Genomic DNA, 16988 nt, shown 5'->3' with positions numbered 1-16988 from the left:
TTGAGAATTCTTTGTTTAGCTCTGTACCCCATTTTGATATGTTCATTGTTATTGGACGTAACATCATAGCCATAGTACCCAATCTGGTCAGTGCATCCTGAATATGGCCGTCTATCTGGCTTTCATGCTTTCCCAGATATAATCTATAGTACATGCCAGACAACTATGTTTAAATTGGTCTGTCCTGCAAAAGTTCTGAAAAAGGACTACTACTCTGTCAATATTTAGTATGTGCTTACTGACATTTATTTATGTGATTCTCTGATCATGTTTGGTTTTGTTTTTTAATTCAAACAGCCTTCCCTGGATCATTCATTGCTTCTTTGTTTCATTCATGTATAAAAGTACACTGAGACTGAAGTAAGGTTATCACATCATTAGACTGTAGTCCACCCCATTCTTTCAGGTCCTCAGATCCCAGGTCTCACAGACACAGATCTGCATGTCAGTATACTTAATACTGCAGAGCACTGTCACCAGGTCAGCCACAGTGAGAGGAAGACCACGCAACACATAACCCCTAGTGCTACAACTACGGCAAGGCTGTGCTTGTATTCACTGGGATGTCCATTATCCTTAGAACAAGCTATCTTACTCCTTGATCACTGAAGCTCTTCTCTGCTGAAAGAACCGTTTGAGTGTTTAATCCAATGAACCCTTCTACAAGTATCTTCCTATCAATCTTCCAATCATACAGCTTCAAAGTTCATGACCATCCAGGCAATCCAATAGTTACAAGTGAGTCAGGGCATAATTTCACATCTGGCTGACTTTCTAAGAACAATGTACAACCTTATCCACTGCCTGAACTTCTGTCCACTGTGAAGATTTCCCTTCAGGATGCTCCTTCAGAGTTGTGCAAGAAAGACACCATAATGTTGCAGCTGTCTGCTTCTGAGTGGTGCTTGTAGAGTGCAGAACCATCTATAAATCAGGATGTAGTCTTCTCTCCAATCAACCAATCATAAAGAACACCCCCTACCCCAAGACTGTCAGTGCACGCCTGGGAAGAAAAAACAATGTAGCAAGAGTAGGAATCATAGACATATCGGCTACTTCAGGATGTGTGGAGGGTACTGCCCACACCTACATCTTGCAAGTCTTTGATGGTGTCAATGTGCAATACACATAGAATAAGGGGTCCAGGATTCAAAGGCAGAAGAGACACAGCATTAGTCATCATTGCTAAGGTCTCACTAGCAAAGCTGTTGTTCCAATAATAAGATACACTTGTTTTTCATTCACTATTTTACCTGATCATCACAGCTTTAATAGCTTCCACTTAGCCATTTCCAAACATTATAACCCTCATCTCTCAGGTCACTGAAAACATGGAGAGTGTGCCAACACCCAAGTATAATTATTCCAATTATGAATTCTGCGCTTGAAAAAAATAACCAAATGGCTTCTTAAGCCCAGTATAAATTGTATGGTGGCTGAAATTCCAGTGATCATCTCCTCCTGCCCTTAAGCATTTACTTTATAACTGAAGGGCCACATACTACTTGGGATTGCCCATAATTACCAGAATCAGTTAATATCCAGTAGGACCTAAAGGATCCTGATTACATAAATTTCCACAAGGAACAACTACCCAGAGAAAAGACTAAAGGTCCCTATGTTGAAGAATCTGAGAATGATTACTGAGGGACTAGAGCACCCATGAGCACTTGGTCTTCCAGAGAACCAGAATTGGGGGTCTCAGAATCTTCGTCAGCTAGCTCAGAACCCACTGTAACTCTAACTCTCATGATTCTGATGCACGTCTAGCTTCTGTGGGTACGTTCACTCATGTGCACATGCCCACACACACATATAGAAATTTTAAAAAGATGAATAGTGAAACTTTTGCTAACATAACAGGGGACCCAAGAAGACCTGACCTCTTGCCTCGTTCAAGTCTGGGTAAGTCACCTGGATAAGGGTTATGAGTACAAGATTGGCTCGGACTACAAATCAAGGTATATACTGTAGTTTGTCTGCTCTGGAACTTTAATACTTGCATGGGTCAGACAAAAGTTACTGGGCTTCCTACTTCATTCCCAGGAACACTCTGAAAATGTGCCTGCACCTCAGTTTGACATGAGTGAGACTATTACAAACTGCTTTGCCAATCTTGTCTGTCAGATAAGCACACCTACTTTGCCTTTTGCTACTTAGTGTTTACACTTGACGCTTGCTTCTCTAGTGTCCCATTAAACCCATGAATTTGAATTCCTGTTTTCAAACTGAGCTTCTCCATCTGCTACTGTAAGGCCTGGTATGCAGAGACAGGCAATGACTGAGCTCTTCATGTATACTGACCCCCTGACATTTGTTTCTTGCACATCTAGAAAAGGGCACATACACTCAAAACTTAAAACAAATAGGCTTTACATGGTAAATCACTCTAATCTCGTGAGTTGAAATTTCCTCATCAATATCAATTTTTGTATGTCAGGCAATACTGGTTCATTCACAGAAAACCATCTTTGGACCCAGAATTCAACCCCAAAATCAAATAAACTGTTCCTTAAATCTGTGTGTTTGCCTACACATATGTATATGCACCACAAACAGGAAGGTCCCTGGGGAGACCAGAGATCATTTGAGCCCTTGAAACTGGAAGCAGTTGTAAGCTGCTGCCAGGGTACTAGAAACCGAACCCAGGTTCTCCAAAAGAACACCAAGTGCTCTTAACCACTGAGCCATCTCTCCAGCCCACTAAACTGTACCTTTTGAATATATATCTATAGTACTAAACCCAGAATTTCTGCTCAATGTACCCATGCAAATCGGTCTGATCCAGTTTTATGCTTCTCCCACCATTACAACATACCACTAATATTCATATCCATACACACTCAAAACCCATCTCTTTGTATGAATCAGAAAAACCAAGTCTTCAGGACCACACGGATCACAATGTGTACCTTACCTCTGAGGTCTTGGTGAGCTTGAGTCTGCATCAACATTGTCTTATTTGGCATTTTCTGTAGGAAATGTCTTTGCAATCCCCTTAGACCATGTGGAATTAATTCTTTCTGGTAAGAGTAGATATGCCAACATTGGTAGCAGATGTAGGGATAGGGAGGGATGTATTTGTTACTTTGGATTGAGTACTATGCCCAGGAATAAGCAAATACAGCATTAATTGGACTCCGGGGACCAAGAAAAAAAAAGTACACTGATGACTCTGTGGCATATACCTTTAATGTCAGTCAAAGCAAGCAGATCTCTGTTGAGTTCAAAGCCAACCTGTTCTACACAGTGAGCCCCAGCGTTACATAGTAAGACCTTACTTTAGAGAGAGAGAGAGAGAGAGAGAGAAGAGTATGGGAGACACTAGAGAGGATGGAGTGGAATAAGATTTAATCAAAAAACAATGTATCCATGTATGAAATTCTCAAATAAAGGAGAAATATAATTAAAAGCCTCAAATTAACTACAAACACCTTTCTGTCACCCAGAAGTGTGGTGGGAGGGAGGTCATGATGTGATATGAAGGTTATTTCAAAGAAATGAGTACTAAGTGATGTGGTAATACTAAGAGTATATATAGACTTATTGAACTTGGGAGTAACAGCGTAGAATACATTCCACATATAGAAGTAGATTCAAGCATGTATCTCAAGAACACTGTTTTGAGTCCATGGGTTTTATTTAAAATGGAAAGAGTTCATTCAAAGGGCAGACCTATCTTCTAGTGATTGTAGGGAATGCTTTCCTAGGTTGGCTAGAAGAGGTTCTATAACCTCAAGATGGCCCATCAGAGTCCATGTGCTGGCCTTTCTTTGTTGCAGGGCTCTGGAGTTACTGTGGCTCACAGTCCCTCTCTTCTGGACTTTTTCCTGCATTACTTCTCCCTCAGATATATGATCTCCACAAGTTTGGGGGTTGAAGGGCAGAACATACCATCTTTGGTAACTACTTCTGGGTGGTGGAGTTCTATAGTCCCTGTGACCCCTGAAGGCTATACTATGTTAGGTTCGTAGCTATTTTGAGTTCTTACATGTGTCTTCTGTGAATAAGGATAAGTGTTTTATCACATTGTTCACATGCATAAGGTTTGGTGTTGGTGTAAATCCTTTCATGCATTTGAAGGAAACAGGGATAAAGGAATTAAATATTGTTGACATTTATAGGGGTTTTCCACAGCATGAACAGACTGGTGTCTCTTAAAGGAACTCTGCCGGCTGAAGGATCTGCCACACTGAACGCACTGGTACGGCTTCTCCCCAGTATGTCTTCTCTCATGTAATCGAAGGTAAGAGTGATGTCTAAAGGCTTTACCACACTCCTTACATTCATAGGGTTTCTCTCCAGTGTGGCTTCGTTCATGAAATTGAAGATAACTCTGACGTGTAAAGGCTTTTCCACAGTGTTTACATTCATAAGGTTTTTCTCCTGTATGAGTTCTTTCATGTAACCGTATGGAGGAATGATATCTAAAAGTTTTCCCACATAATTTACACTCATAGGGTTTTTCACCAGTGTGAGTTCTTTCGTGCATTTGAAGTAAAGAGGGATAAATGAAGGACTTACCACACTCCTTACAATTATAGAATGTCTCTCCATGCATTATCTTATGTCTATGATAGGAACTCTGAGATTTAAAAACGATATCACACTGTTTGCATTCATAGTGCTTTTCTCCAGTATGAACTTTTTCATGCAATCGCAAGTGAGTAAGTCTGCTAAAAGCTGTACCACAGTGATTACATTCATAAGGTTTTTCTCCAGTATGAATTCTTTCATGTGATTGAAGGGCATTGAGACATCTGAAGGCCTTACTACACTGTTGACATTTATACGGTCTTTCTTCAATATGAATTTTCTGATGTCTTTGAAGAGAATTGTAAGAACTCAGAGTTTTGCCACACTGGTTACATTCGTAACTTTTTCGTACAGGTTGGCTTCCTACGCACTCTTTGTACTCGTAGTTGTGATGTCCATTATAAGTTAGGTGATACAGTCCGTAGGATTTTAAACATACCTCACACTCAGAAGGCCCATTCACAGTGTGAGTTTCCATGTAGCCTTCAACACTTGTGAGAAAATTAGAATCAGGTGGCTTCTGTTCATACTCCTCATGTTCATACTGTGTGCATTCAGAGTGAGAGACGATGTTCCTAATAAAAGATGAACGGCATATGAAAATGTTTACATATTGGTGCTCATACTGAGATTGGGATGGACAAGGTTGTTCCACCACCTTCTTCAGTATATTGATTATCTATAAATAGAACTACTATGAAAAGTAACAAGTATATTAGTGACAACTTTTTTCCTACTGTTTACTTATTAGACAATCTTGGACAATCTGCTACCCAAAACAAGCAAAATGTGTGCCTTCACATGAAAAGTCTGAAAATAAACAAATTGATGATTTTAGAATAAGCCCATGATGGAAATAACAGCATTTGTCAATACAGGGTCCCAAAACTGATTCCAGGTGAAAGACTAAACAAAATATATTTTGGGTGTAATTTTTCTAATGACAAATGAATTTAAACTTGGGCTTATTTGTTTCGTTAGTTTGTTGTTAATTTTCATGACATAGGGGATGAAAAGAAGGCTCAGTTACTATGAAACTGGCTGGTCTTCTAGAGAACCTGATTCAGTTCACAGCACCAACATGGAGGGCAACAGTCAGATGTAAATCCAGTTCCAGAGGATCTGATGTCCTCTTTTGGCTTCTGAGGGCACAGCGTGTATATGATGCACAGACATAAAACAACACACAGCAAACAACACACAACAAAACACCTATATGCATATAATTAAAATAAATAAATCTTGGCAGGCAATGGTGGCACATGCCTTTAATCCCAGTACTTGGGAGGCAGAGGCAGGTGGAACTCTGTGAGTTCAAGACCAGCCTGGTCTACAGAGTAAGTTCTAGAACAGGCAAGGCTACACAGAGAAACACTGTCTCAAAAACAAACAAATCAATCAATCTTAAAAACAAAATTTTTACAACACATTAAAATGTCTTCAATAAATATTTGCTTGCATTTGTGCATGCAAATTACCTTAGATTTATTTCAAGCTCTTCAAAATGGTCTTCAATTTTCTGGTCTTCCCATTCATATCCTAAACCATGGTCACAGAAAATGTGTGGTAAATTAATAGAATGTATATTGTAACTATGCCTAATTTCTTCACCACATTCTTCCCTCTCCACATCCAAATCCCAACAACCATCAATAACCAGAAATACTTGTTCTCTTATTTATGGAGTGAAGATATTTTTGTTTTGTTTGAGACAGGGTTTCTCCATGTAGTCCTAAACTCACTCTGTAGATGAGGCTGGCCTAAAACTCATGTAGATGCTCTGTCCTTTGCCTCCTGACTGCTAAGATTAAAAGCATGGCTAGTCTTACCTGTATCAGTTAAGTTCCTGAAGGTCTCCAGCATCACGGCTCCATAGAGAGTCTTCTGAGAAGTATCCAGCAAATCCCACTCATCCTGGGTGAAATGCACCACCAGATCCTCAAAGCTCACCAAACCCTAAAACATTCCATATTAGGATATGAAAGAGTGGGTGAGAAAGACACATGCATCCACAACTGACAGTGTGGCCACGTAATTCTGTGGTTTTCCATATACTCATTCCATGACACACAAGAGCACTGAGTGATGTTCAGAGATGGCCAGACAGCCCACTCCCCTCATGACTGTGTCCAGGGAGGAGATGCACTGCTTCCCACCTCATTCTTTTCCCCAGTGATCTCCACTTCCTGTCCCAGGAACACCCTATGATGTGATACACCAACAGCATTAACACTGGGGCTCAGGAGGCCACCTGCCCTTGTAAACTCATGCTCAAGAGGTTAAGCCTCTTCCTCCACATTCCTTTATTCAAAAAACTTTCTGAAAACAAGGTTAAAAAAAAAAAAAAACATGGAGTTCAGTGGATATAAGAATAGAATCTCTGAAACAAGTACTTCAGACATGTTCTTAAACATATGGTAAAAGATACCCTATAATAAACAAACTTCAAGCCCTGGGGAAGAGAGAACTAATTTCCTAAGGTACTCCATAATCATATACAAACACTCTTTAAAACAAGTATTTAGTGTGTGCTTGGTGCACATGGGCACACATGCTCTGTGAGTGTGGGAGTCCGTCTGCTCCTTCTACCGTGTGTGCCCAGGGATAGGACTCAGGGCATCCGGCTCAGTGGCAGCTGCACTGACCTGACATGGGATAAAACTCAGGGTACCAGGCTCAGTGGCAGCGGCACTGACCACTGAGTCACATCACTGGCCCAACTGCTCATTCATTTTGGGTTTTCTGAGACAAAGTTCAGTATGTAGCCTTGCTTGCTGGCCTGTGGTGTGCTAGGTAGAGCAAGCTGGTCTCAGACACACAGAAATCCACCTGCCTCCAGATCCCAAGGGCTAGGATTAAAGGCATGCGCTATCACACCCAGTAATGCTCACTTTTTTTTAAATTTTGTGATTATATTTATGTACAGAAAACTCAAGTGTACATTTTTTAACCCAGTTTAGTGGCGAGTTCTTTAGCCTTTGCCTTGTCCAGCTTGGCAATGCGAGCCACACACTTAGGACCCAGGACGTTGCCTCCCCAGTGGCGGCGGATCTCGTCATATCTGTCATTATAATTGGTCCTAATCGCTTCCACCAGTTTAGCCAGAGCACCTTGTCTTCCAAGTTAACCTGTGTGAAGGCAACAGTGGTGCATGTCAGTGGTGCATGTGGACCAGGCGCCCCAGCCTGGCCTTTCCCTTGATGATGCAGTAAGGCACCCCCATCTTCCGACACAGGGCAGGCAGGAAAATCACCATCTCAATGGGGTCTACATCATGGGCAATCACCACCAGGTGAGCCTTCTTGTTCTCCACCAAGGTGGTGACTGTATTGACTCCTGCTCGGAGGACAGGTGGTCTCTTAGTCAGGACGTCCCCTTTGCCAGCAGCCTTCTTCTCAGCATGGGCAGTAGCCTTTGCATCTTCTTTTGCTTTGTCTCTGGCCTGTACTTGTGGGCAAGCTTAAGCAGCTGAGTAGCTGTTTGCCTGTCCAGGGCCTGGGTGAACTGGTTAATGGCAGGAGGTACTTTGAGCCGCTTATAGAGGATGGCTCTTTGCCACTGCAGCCTGATGTATCGGGGCCACTTAACAAAGCGTGTTAGATCTCTTTTGGGCTGGATGTCCTGCCCAATGCCAATAGAGCCGGTAAGAAATGCAAGTGCCAGTGGGCCTATGGCTTTTTCCTTTGAGAAAGTGGACCACTGGTGAGTTGCTGCGCCTCCCAGAGCTGCATCCTAGTCCAGGAAGAAGAGCAGGGCCTGCAGAGTGGAGACCACAGCTGACTCATCTCTCTGGATGACACTATGTTGGATCGCAGTTTTCCTGTGCTGTATTTAACTTGGGCTGGGGATGTATTTCCTCTGGATTCTTTGGTCTGGACAAACATTTAGCCATCCTGAGTTTCCAAATAAGATGTCATTGCTGGCATAGTAGATTCAAGCACACTAAGATGAAAAGTGTGTGGTGGAAAGATGGAAGAGAAAGAGAAGCAGGAACAGTTTATGCACTCTGAAGGAAGTGGAGCTCCCTGAGGCCATGGGGATGTCCCAGCCCACACTGCCACAGAGGGCCATGTCTGGGTCCAGGTGCTATAGCAGCAGCAGTCTGTTGTTCCATATTACCACCAAAGGTCAAACAGACACTCTTTCTTGATTGATGCCTAGGACCATGTAGCTGTCTGAGGGCTGAGCCAAGCTGGCCACGCCTCTGCCCCTCACCAGTGCTGCATGGGAGAGCTGGCCTAGAAAGCAGGAGAGCTGCCCCCACCAGCAGCTGCAGCACTGAGGAAAGTGAATACCCCCAAGCACCCCCACATTGTACCTGGGAAACACAGTAGAGATGGCTCTGGTGGGGGAGGGGGGGCACAAGTGAGCCAGCCCCTAGGGCATGAGTTCAGGAGAGCTAGCTCCAACCCCACTGACTACAGCACTCAGGAAATGGGGTTCCACACACCTGGGCAGCACTCTAGTGCTGGCCCTAGTGGAATGGGAGTTGGTGGGTCAACCCCAACAGTATGAGCACAGGAGAGCCATTCAGTGGCATGGGTACAGGAGAGCGGGCCTTTGCTTGGGCAGCATGGGAGAGCTGACTCTGCACCTGTCCTACAGTAGGACTGACCCTGGCAGGGAATGGGGAATAGAAGAGGGCTTGAGGACACACGTGTACACACGATGCGGCTTCCATGGTGATACTGTTTCGTTTGTGTTTTCCTTTCTTCTCTTTGCGGTGGGGGTGGGGGGGTGGGGGGTGGGGGTGGTGAGGACAGAGGATAGATATGGAGGGATGGGGAGATCAGTGAGATTGGGGTGTATAAAGTGAAATTCCCAAAGAATCAATAAAAAAGCTTTTAAAAATTTAAAAACACACAAGTTAAATAAGAGAATGATGACTTTAAACTAATGTTTAAGGTACACATAAGAAAACAGGAGGACGTGGGCAGCTACCTGAGTCAGGGTTCTCTTGAAGATAGAAATAAAAGAACAAATAACAAGGGAACTTAATACATTACCTTATCTAATTTACAGCTTACCTCATCAGGCCTGGATAGTCCAACAATGGCCTTCTCCATGATGGAGAGGCTCCGTCCACAAGGCTGGAAGCCTCGGAGCTTCAATCTGGCACTAAGGGCTGGGAAGACACCGGGACAGCTTCTTCAGTGGTCTTCAGTCCACACTGGAAGGCCCAAGAAGCTGACTCCAATGTCAGGAAGGATGGCGGCAGCAGCGGCAATGAGACAGATGCACTCACCAGCAAGAGAAGGCAAGCAGGGAAAACACTGCTCCTTCTTTGGACTTCTCCAAGGACAACGACGACATCTTCATCTCTCCTCAGTTAGTCCTCCCTGAAATGTCCTGCACACCTGCACAGACAGGCTTCTTAGTTGATTCCAGAGCTCCCTGAAATGTCCTGCATACCTGCACAGACAGGCCTCTTAGTTGATTCCAGAGCTCCCTGAAATGTCCTGCACACCTGCACAGACAGGCCTCTTAGTTGATTCCTGAGCCACTCAAGCCGACAGTAAACATCAGCCATCACACAAGCAACCAGAAGCAATATTCAAGACGTGTGCACCCACTGAGCACTATGTACCCTCACAACTTCCGGCCTGCCTGTCTCCCCACAGGCTCCTCTCACAGTCTTACCTCTGACTAAACGTGTCTCAGGTGCCATCACCTGCAACTGCACTTTCTCTAACCATTGGTTTTCACACCTAACCTTGGCCGTTCCTCCCAATCACACTGCTGGCGCAATCCTCACACAATCACACAAATTGCTGGCGCAATCTTGATGCAAGCTCTGCTGATGCCCCTGGGCCCAGAAGGCCCAGAACAAGTTAGATCCTGAAAAGTTACATGGTAATACCAATACTACTGCAGGGGCATAGCAATAAAAGGAGAATTCGGGGACACTGAGATGGGGGAGAGGAAGGGAGATGCTGTGACAACACAGTTTCCATACGGAAAATCCACAAAATCCAAGGAACAAAAAAAGGACTACTGTAAACTTCCATGATACATCAATACACAAAAGACCATCATTTTCCTATGACAGCAATGAACTGGATGTACAGACACCAACTCTACATTGTACATACATTAAGAAAAGGGGGAGGATAAAGCCTTTAGACAAAAATCAAATATTTCTAATGAGAAAAACAAACAGTCAGTACCACAGAGGACAAGAAGCCTGTGCATGGAGGATGTTGTTACACATCTTCTAACGGCCCTGGGCTCAGAAGTTCTTCCCACTGAAGGCACCGTGGTAAAGGTTTGAGGTTTTGAAGTGATCAGCTCTGTTTTTATGACTCTCAGCTTTTCTAGCAATGTTTTCACTGCATCATTGGGAATGTGTAAGAGCTTCACTGAAGGCCAGCAAGTATGGGTTCTCTGTATCTTTCTAGTGTCTATGTTCTCACTGGACTCTTGTCATATAGCTCAGTGTTCTATTTATAAAGACCGAACAATGTATCAATGAAAGGAAAACCAAGTAATAAGGTCATAAAAATCAAAAAATAAGATGTCATAGGGAAAACTTGAAAAATTAAATGAAAACAAACGAACCAAAAAGAGAATGGAAGGTGCAAACAGCCGTGGATTTATACCAAGCTGCGTGCAGTGATGCACCCTTTAACCCTATCCCTCGGGAGACAGGCAAAAGGGTCTCCTGAGATCCAGCCTACCCTGCTAGACAGAGAGTTTAATAGAGACCCAGTCTTAAAAATAAAAAACAAATTTACACCAATCTGGTACAATGTGTCTCAGAAAAGCAAATACTTCTGATTTCCCGAGACAGGGTTTCTCTGTATAGCCCTGGCTGTTTTGGAACTCACTCTGTAGACCAGGCTGGCCTCAAACTCAGAAACCTGCCTGCCTCTGCCTCCCAAGTGCTGGGATTAAAGGCGTGTGCCACCACTGCCTGGCAATACTTCTGAATTTAAAGTATGAAGCCACCATTCTACCATAAAAACAAATTAGGTATGCATACACATGTACACACATGCACACATATATACATACACACATGTTGGGCCTTGGATGAGGTAACTCCATTTAACCTGCGCCCATCAATCACGTAGGACACAGGTAGAGGGCGTGATTAACAAGTCTCCACCCCCAGAGATTTAAATATTAATGAGTTATCAAAAGGCCAGGGGCTAATTAAGTTATTCCCTCCCCTTTTTCCCCTCCCTATAAAAGTCAGGCTCCCCTGGCTTTTGGGGGGGAAGCGCATACCATCTATACCCGCTTAACATGCCATGAACAATAAAGCTTTGGAAAACCGGACTCCACGTGTCACCTGGTCTCGCTGCCAGATTCCCAGCCTTTGGAACCTTGAACCAAAGCCGCAGCCACCAGCCTGCGGCAGCTACGTGAATGTGGGACCCCTGGCCGGCGGTGTGGGATGCGCGTCCCAGACCTGCTGCTGGACTGCCGAGACCCCACCGCCGGACTCCCTCCCCCCCCAACCCCAAGAGATTTTATACACACACCCATGACATCTGTGTACCATATTTTTGCTATCCATTCATCACTGATGGACATCTAGGCAGTTCTCATTTTCTAGATATTTGAATAAAGCAGCGATGAACATGGTTGAACTAGTCTCTCTGCAGTAGGATACACTGTAGGATACAGAGTCCGGTGGGTACATGCCTAGGAATGTAATAATTGGCTGTGGCGGCTTGAGTAAGAAGAGCCTCCAGAGGCTCCTGCATTTGACTGCTAGGTCATCAAGTAGCTGCATTCCTTGAGAAGGATTAGGAGGCGTGGCCTTGTTGGAGGATATGTGTCACTGGGGGTAGACTTTCAAGTTTAAAAGCCCAAGCCAGGCTCAGTGTCTCTCTCTTCCTGCAGATCTGGATGTAGAGCTCTCAGCTATTTCTCCAGCACCATATCTTCTGTGTGCCACCATGCTCCTTGTCATGATAATAATGAACTAAATCTCTGAAACTGTAAGCTTGTCCCAATTAAAAGCTTTCTTTATAAAAGTTGCCATGGTCATGGTGTGTCTTCACAGCAACAGAACAGTGACTGAGACCCTGGGTCATATGTACTCTGTTTGGATTTGAGGCCTGCTTCACAAGAGGAAATCCACTCCTGACACTGTAAACCTAGGCGAAACCTCATGGCCTCTAGGAGTAAACTTACTAGCAGAGTTTAGCTTCCTGTCCTGGAGCCAGGTCACTTTCTAAATATCTATGTTCATACCAATAAACAAATGCCACTCCTAGTCTTACTCAGAGAAACCTCCTTTTACAATGAAACAGTGAACACAGGATGGGTGTTCAAAGCGCTGAAAATAATTGACAGTTCAGTGCTCAACCCAAATAGGACATTTTTAAAATTATTTTAATTTTGCTTTTGATATTTTACTTATTTTTATTTTATAAGCATGGATGTTATGACTTTCTGTATTTCTATGCAGCATGTTCATGCAGTACAAAGCCAGAAGAGGAACTGGAGTTACAAACTGTTGTGAGCTACCATGTAAGTGCTAGGAATTGAACTCTAGTCTTTTGAAAGGGCAGCCAGTACTCTTAATTTCTGAGTCATTTCTCCAGCCCTGAATAGGACATTGATACTATTACCTCTTAGGGATCACAGCACAGGAGGGGGTGAGAACTGTAAGAGCAGGAGAGGAGAGGGGGAGGGCTGTAAAATCCTGGCTTCTGGGCATAGCAGCGCCAGTGCTGCCAGGACCTCACAGTGGTGTAGTCACATCTAATGACTGTTCAGAACAGCACCAGCAGTCAGTTACAGCCGAGAGCCTAAGATGCTCTACTACTCTTCTTGGATTATTCACCACTGACAGATTCTGGAGGAAGAAGTCATTGTCTTTAGTATGGTTCCAACACAGAATTTAAGAAAGGAGTTCAGAAAGGGAATTGCAGGGATAAGGCAGGATTGGAGGCGCGCTGGAATCAGAGGGGAGGAGCCACAGCACGCATTTATACATGTAGGAAATTGTTAAGGGGAAATTTGTTTAAGTTATAAAAATCTTAAGGAAAAAAAAGTATCATGGCTCATACTTGCTACGCCAGAACTTTAGAGGCAGCAAGAGAATCGGGTATTTGAAGCCATCCTTACCTACACAAGGACCTACCTCAACATAATACAGAAATTAACTAAACCAAATCAAAAATTTACATACTGCAACCAAGTAGAAATTAAGACAGGTATGCAAATCAACTAAAACTTCAAAATTCAAGCCATGGACGAAGCTCAATGGCAGAGCACACAAGAACCAGAGTTTAATTCCCAAAATGCACCTCTCTGAGAAAAGTTAAAAAACAATGTAATCTATCAACAACAAGTAAGTAACGAAAGTTATATGAATGGGCTGGGAAACAGCTCCAACGTTAAAGCACTGGCTGCTCTTCCAGAGGACCCAGGTTCAATTCCCAGCACCCTAGTGACTCACAGCCATCTGCAACACCAGCTCCAGGGGATCTGACACCCTCTCTATCCTCCCTCTATCTTCCCAGGCACCAGTACACAGACTTTAATGTAGGCAATACATCCACAGAAATAAAATATAAAAATAATTTTAAATCATGATCATGCTATATTTAAGGGAGACTAAAACTGTCAACAAAAGGGGAAGTAAGTTTCTTCAGAAGAAATAAAAAACTGATTTTTGCCCCCCAAAAAAATCTCAAAAATCAACAAAATTCAAGAAACTAATGTGATACCATAGCAAATATATAGAATATACAATCTATCCTACTCCTGTACATTGCCAATAAGCAATAGGATGTAAATATAAAAACACTATGCTGCTTGTACACCAATAAAGATAAATGACAGAGAGAAATATGTCCAAATGTAACAAAGAACCACAGATATGCTGGGTGCGGTGGTGCACATACTCAAAAGGCAGAGACAGGCAGACAGCTGTGAGTTCCAGGCCAGACAGGTCACACAGTGACAGGCAGACAGCTGTGAGTTCCCGGCCAGACAGGTCACACAGTGAGACTCTGTCTAAAAACACAAAATAAGGGGTTGGGAGGGGAAACCTGCAGACATTAACTACAACTTTCTTTTATTTTTTAATTATGTATTTTGCATGTATGGGAGTTTTACTCCCACCAAATTCATGCCTGGTACCCATGAAGGCCAGAAGAGGGCTTCAGATCTCCTTGAACTGAAGTTACAGATGGGTGTAAGCCACCGTGTGGTCACTGGAATAGATCTACAAGAGCTTAGCCACTAAGCCAGCTCTCCAGCCTCACACTACAAATCACCAGTGAAAGCAATGAACTTAATAAATGGAGTGCTACCGCAGGACCCTGGACGTGAAGTGTTAAAGGACACAGTCTGCTGTGTCCCGTCCCAGTTAACTCCATGTTGTGAAACACAGTGGCTTCCCAGGCAATGTCTTGCCCTGAGTGACTCTGTGTGACTCCATTCTGAGGGAAGAGAATAACTACAGCCCCTCGGTACACACACAAACAATACTATCTGTTCGCCCAGATAGCACAGACTGCTAAGGCTTGTTCCTGGAACAGAAAGGGGGCTACTCTATAAGTTTATCAGGGTGAATTGAGACAGAGGGGCATGTGAGTGTGTTACAATGTTATCAGGAAAACCAAGGAAGGGCCTAACTCCCTCTCTTGGCCTCTTTAAGTGATAGACACCTACTAGCACGAGGATGTCTGGCCCCAAACAAAGCTATCATCTGATAACTGGCATATAATTCAGGAAAGAACAAGCAGAAACTCCTGTCCCTGAGGTTTTAATTCAACTAGGTCCCTGGACTCAGCCTACTCAACTGCCTGGCCCTCCACCTATCTAGACCTGGACCTGAGCCCACAGTTGCCTATTCTCAGAGCCTGGTTCTGCCTTCTGTCTAGAGCTAAGCAGAATGGCTGGCAAGCCCGAGTCCTCCCTGTGACTTTATCAAAGGCTCCCTCCCTGAGACACAGTTGTTCTGTGTTCCTTATCGTATCAGTACAAGCTCTACCTACATTTCTCTCAGCCTTTGATCTAAGCCTTTTCTTTTACCTACATTCACTTTATAAACTAAATATATGCTGCACAGATATACTGTGTGCTGTGACATGAGAATTAATATTAACAATTAAGACTAGAATAAAACCCACATTAGCTTTGTCCTAATTACAAAAGTAGGTGAGATCATCTGAAAAATTGCTGCCATCAAAACCTTTTAAATAGCTTGTTATTCAAAAACATTCTGATACTTTGGGAAGATACAAATGTGTCCATCTATATTTCTAGTATAGTATGTTCATAATAGGAAATGTCAATAGTGTCAGTTCCCAGTTTAAACTAGAAGCTCAACATACTTCCAATAAAAAAAAAAAAAAAAACCTAAAATAAAGTAACAGAAAATGAAACATAAAGGTTGTGTGGAAACGAAGAAAAGAACCAGAATGGCTGGCGAACACAATACAGAAGAGGCAACTCCAACACTTTCTGACTAACAGTTCTCAGCGAACCTCAGTACTCAAAATAGTGCACTATTTGAGGGAGGAAAAATTAACAAGCCCACAAATGCATAAGCAGAAATAAAAACAAAAATATAATCAAAGGATGTTTGACAGAAGAACAAAATAAATTCAATAAGACAAGTCATCTTTCCCAGAGCTGTTTCTAAACATCTTTGCAAAGAAACTCACTGAACTTTACAAATGTCGCAAATTAACCTAAAGAGGAGCCCATACTTATATGTGGAATGCAAAGTTCAGAACTTCTCGAGGCAGCACAAAGAACCTAGACAGCCTTAGTCTAGCAAGCAGCCTTCAGCGTAACACCAAAAGCAGGATGTGCGCGCCAGCCCGGATAGTGACGTCATCCGCGTACTGGCTTCCCACCCCCTCCCCGCGGGGCGGGGCCTCCCGCTCTGCGCTGACGCGGAAGGGGATCAGAGCGGAAGTACCTACGGGACCCAGGCGGAGGCCCAGGTCGCAGATCCTCTATCCCTGCGCCCACTGCCTCAACCCCGGGGAGGCCCCACCATCCCGGCTCCCGCGGCTCAGCCGGCCGCTCCTCCCGACAGCGACCCTCGCTCACCATGGCGCAGCTCCGAGCTCACCCGCGCTCCCCTCACAGCTCCAAGCAGTGGCTCCCACAACGGCCTTCCTAAGCTTTGGTTAAGAACCTTTAGCTAGCATGGCGGCGGAAAAGAACCCGCCCCCCGCCTCCTAGAAGCTTCTGATTGGACAACGTGCCTGGAGATCCTGATTGGCTAGAACTGCTCTGCATGGGCTGAATGACGCGAGTGGCTCTTCTGGTCCGTCGCTCCTTAGCCTGTGAACCTAGAGCTCTTTGTTTAGTGTTGTGGTGGCCAGCAGGTGTCAACATAGGCTCATGGCTCTTGTGTACCTGTATGTGTACCCTACTGAATGATTCCAGGACCCTGGCCAGTGAAAACAGTTGACATTGTCAAGCTAGTTTTGTGACTCTGACATACCTAGGGACAAGTCTGCTGAAAG

General features: G+C 43.9%; 1 protein-coding gene across 6 annotated transcripts; it reads right to left on the bottom strand.

Moving 5' to 3' along the window:
* Positions 1-3174: 3174 nt before the first annotated feature.
* Positions 3175-16685, bottom strand: LOC117722051 (uncharacterized). Of its 6 annotated transcripts, XM_076914370.1 has the most exons (6): positions 16567-16685; positions 9782-9893; positions 9564-9661; positions 6366-6492; positions 6015-6075; positions 3175-5111 (listed from the first exon to the last, which is right to left on the bottom strand). In XM_076914370.1, exons 3-6 carry the CDS (start codon positions 9600-9602, stop codon positions 4070-4072), a joined length of 1269 nt encoding a protein of 422 aa, XP_076770485.1. In that variant the 5' UTR covers positions 9603-9661; positions 9782-9893; positions 16567-16685; the 3' UTR covers positions 3175-4069. The 6 variants fall into 6 exon arrangements, with proteins under 6 accessions (XP_076770485.1, XP_034376886.1, XP_034376887.1 ...); XM_034520995.2 differs by having other exon boundaries at positions 9564-9893; XM_034520996.2 differs by having other exon boundaries at positions 9564-10003; positions 16567-16680.
* Between the last annotated feature and the right edge of the window lie 303 nt (positions 16686-16988).

Source organism: Arvicanthis niloticus, chromosome 16, assembly GCF_011762505.2.
Source record: "Arvicanthis niloticus isolate mArvNil1 chromosome 16, mArvNil1.pat.X, whole genome shotgun sequence".
Taxonomy (NCBI): domain Eukaryota; kingdom Metazoa; phylum Chordata; class Mammalia; order Rodentia; family Muridae; genus Arvicanthis; species Arvicanthis niloticus.
This window is presented reverse-complemented; position numbering and strand designations above follow the sequence as displayed.

Bases quoted from the DNA above. Each gene is read 5' to 3' on its own strand.
- LOC117722051 (XM_034520995.2), bottom strand. From the start codon at position 9,602: ATGGAGAAGGCCATTGTTGGACTATCCAGGCCTGATGAG. The intron at 6,076-6,365 runs GTAAGACTAGCC...ACCATGGTTTAG, and splicing joins CAGGAACTTAACTGATACAG to GATATGAATGGGAAGACCAG. The intron at 5,112-6,014 runs GTAATTTGCATG...ATCTTTTATTAG, and splicing joins GAGCTTGAAATAAATCTAAG to GAACATCGTCTCTCACTCTG.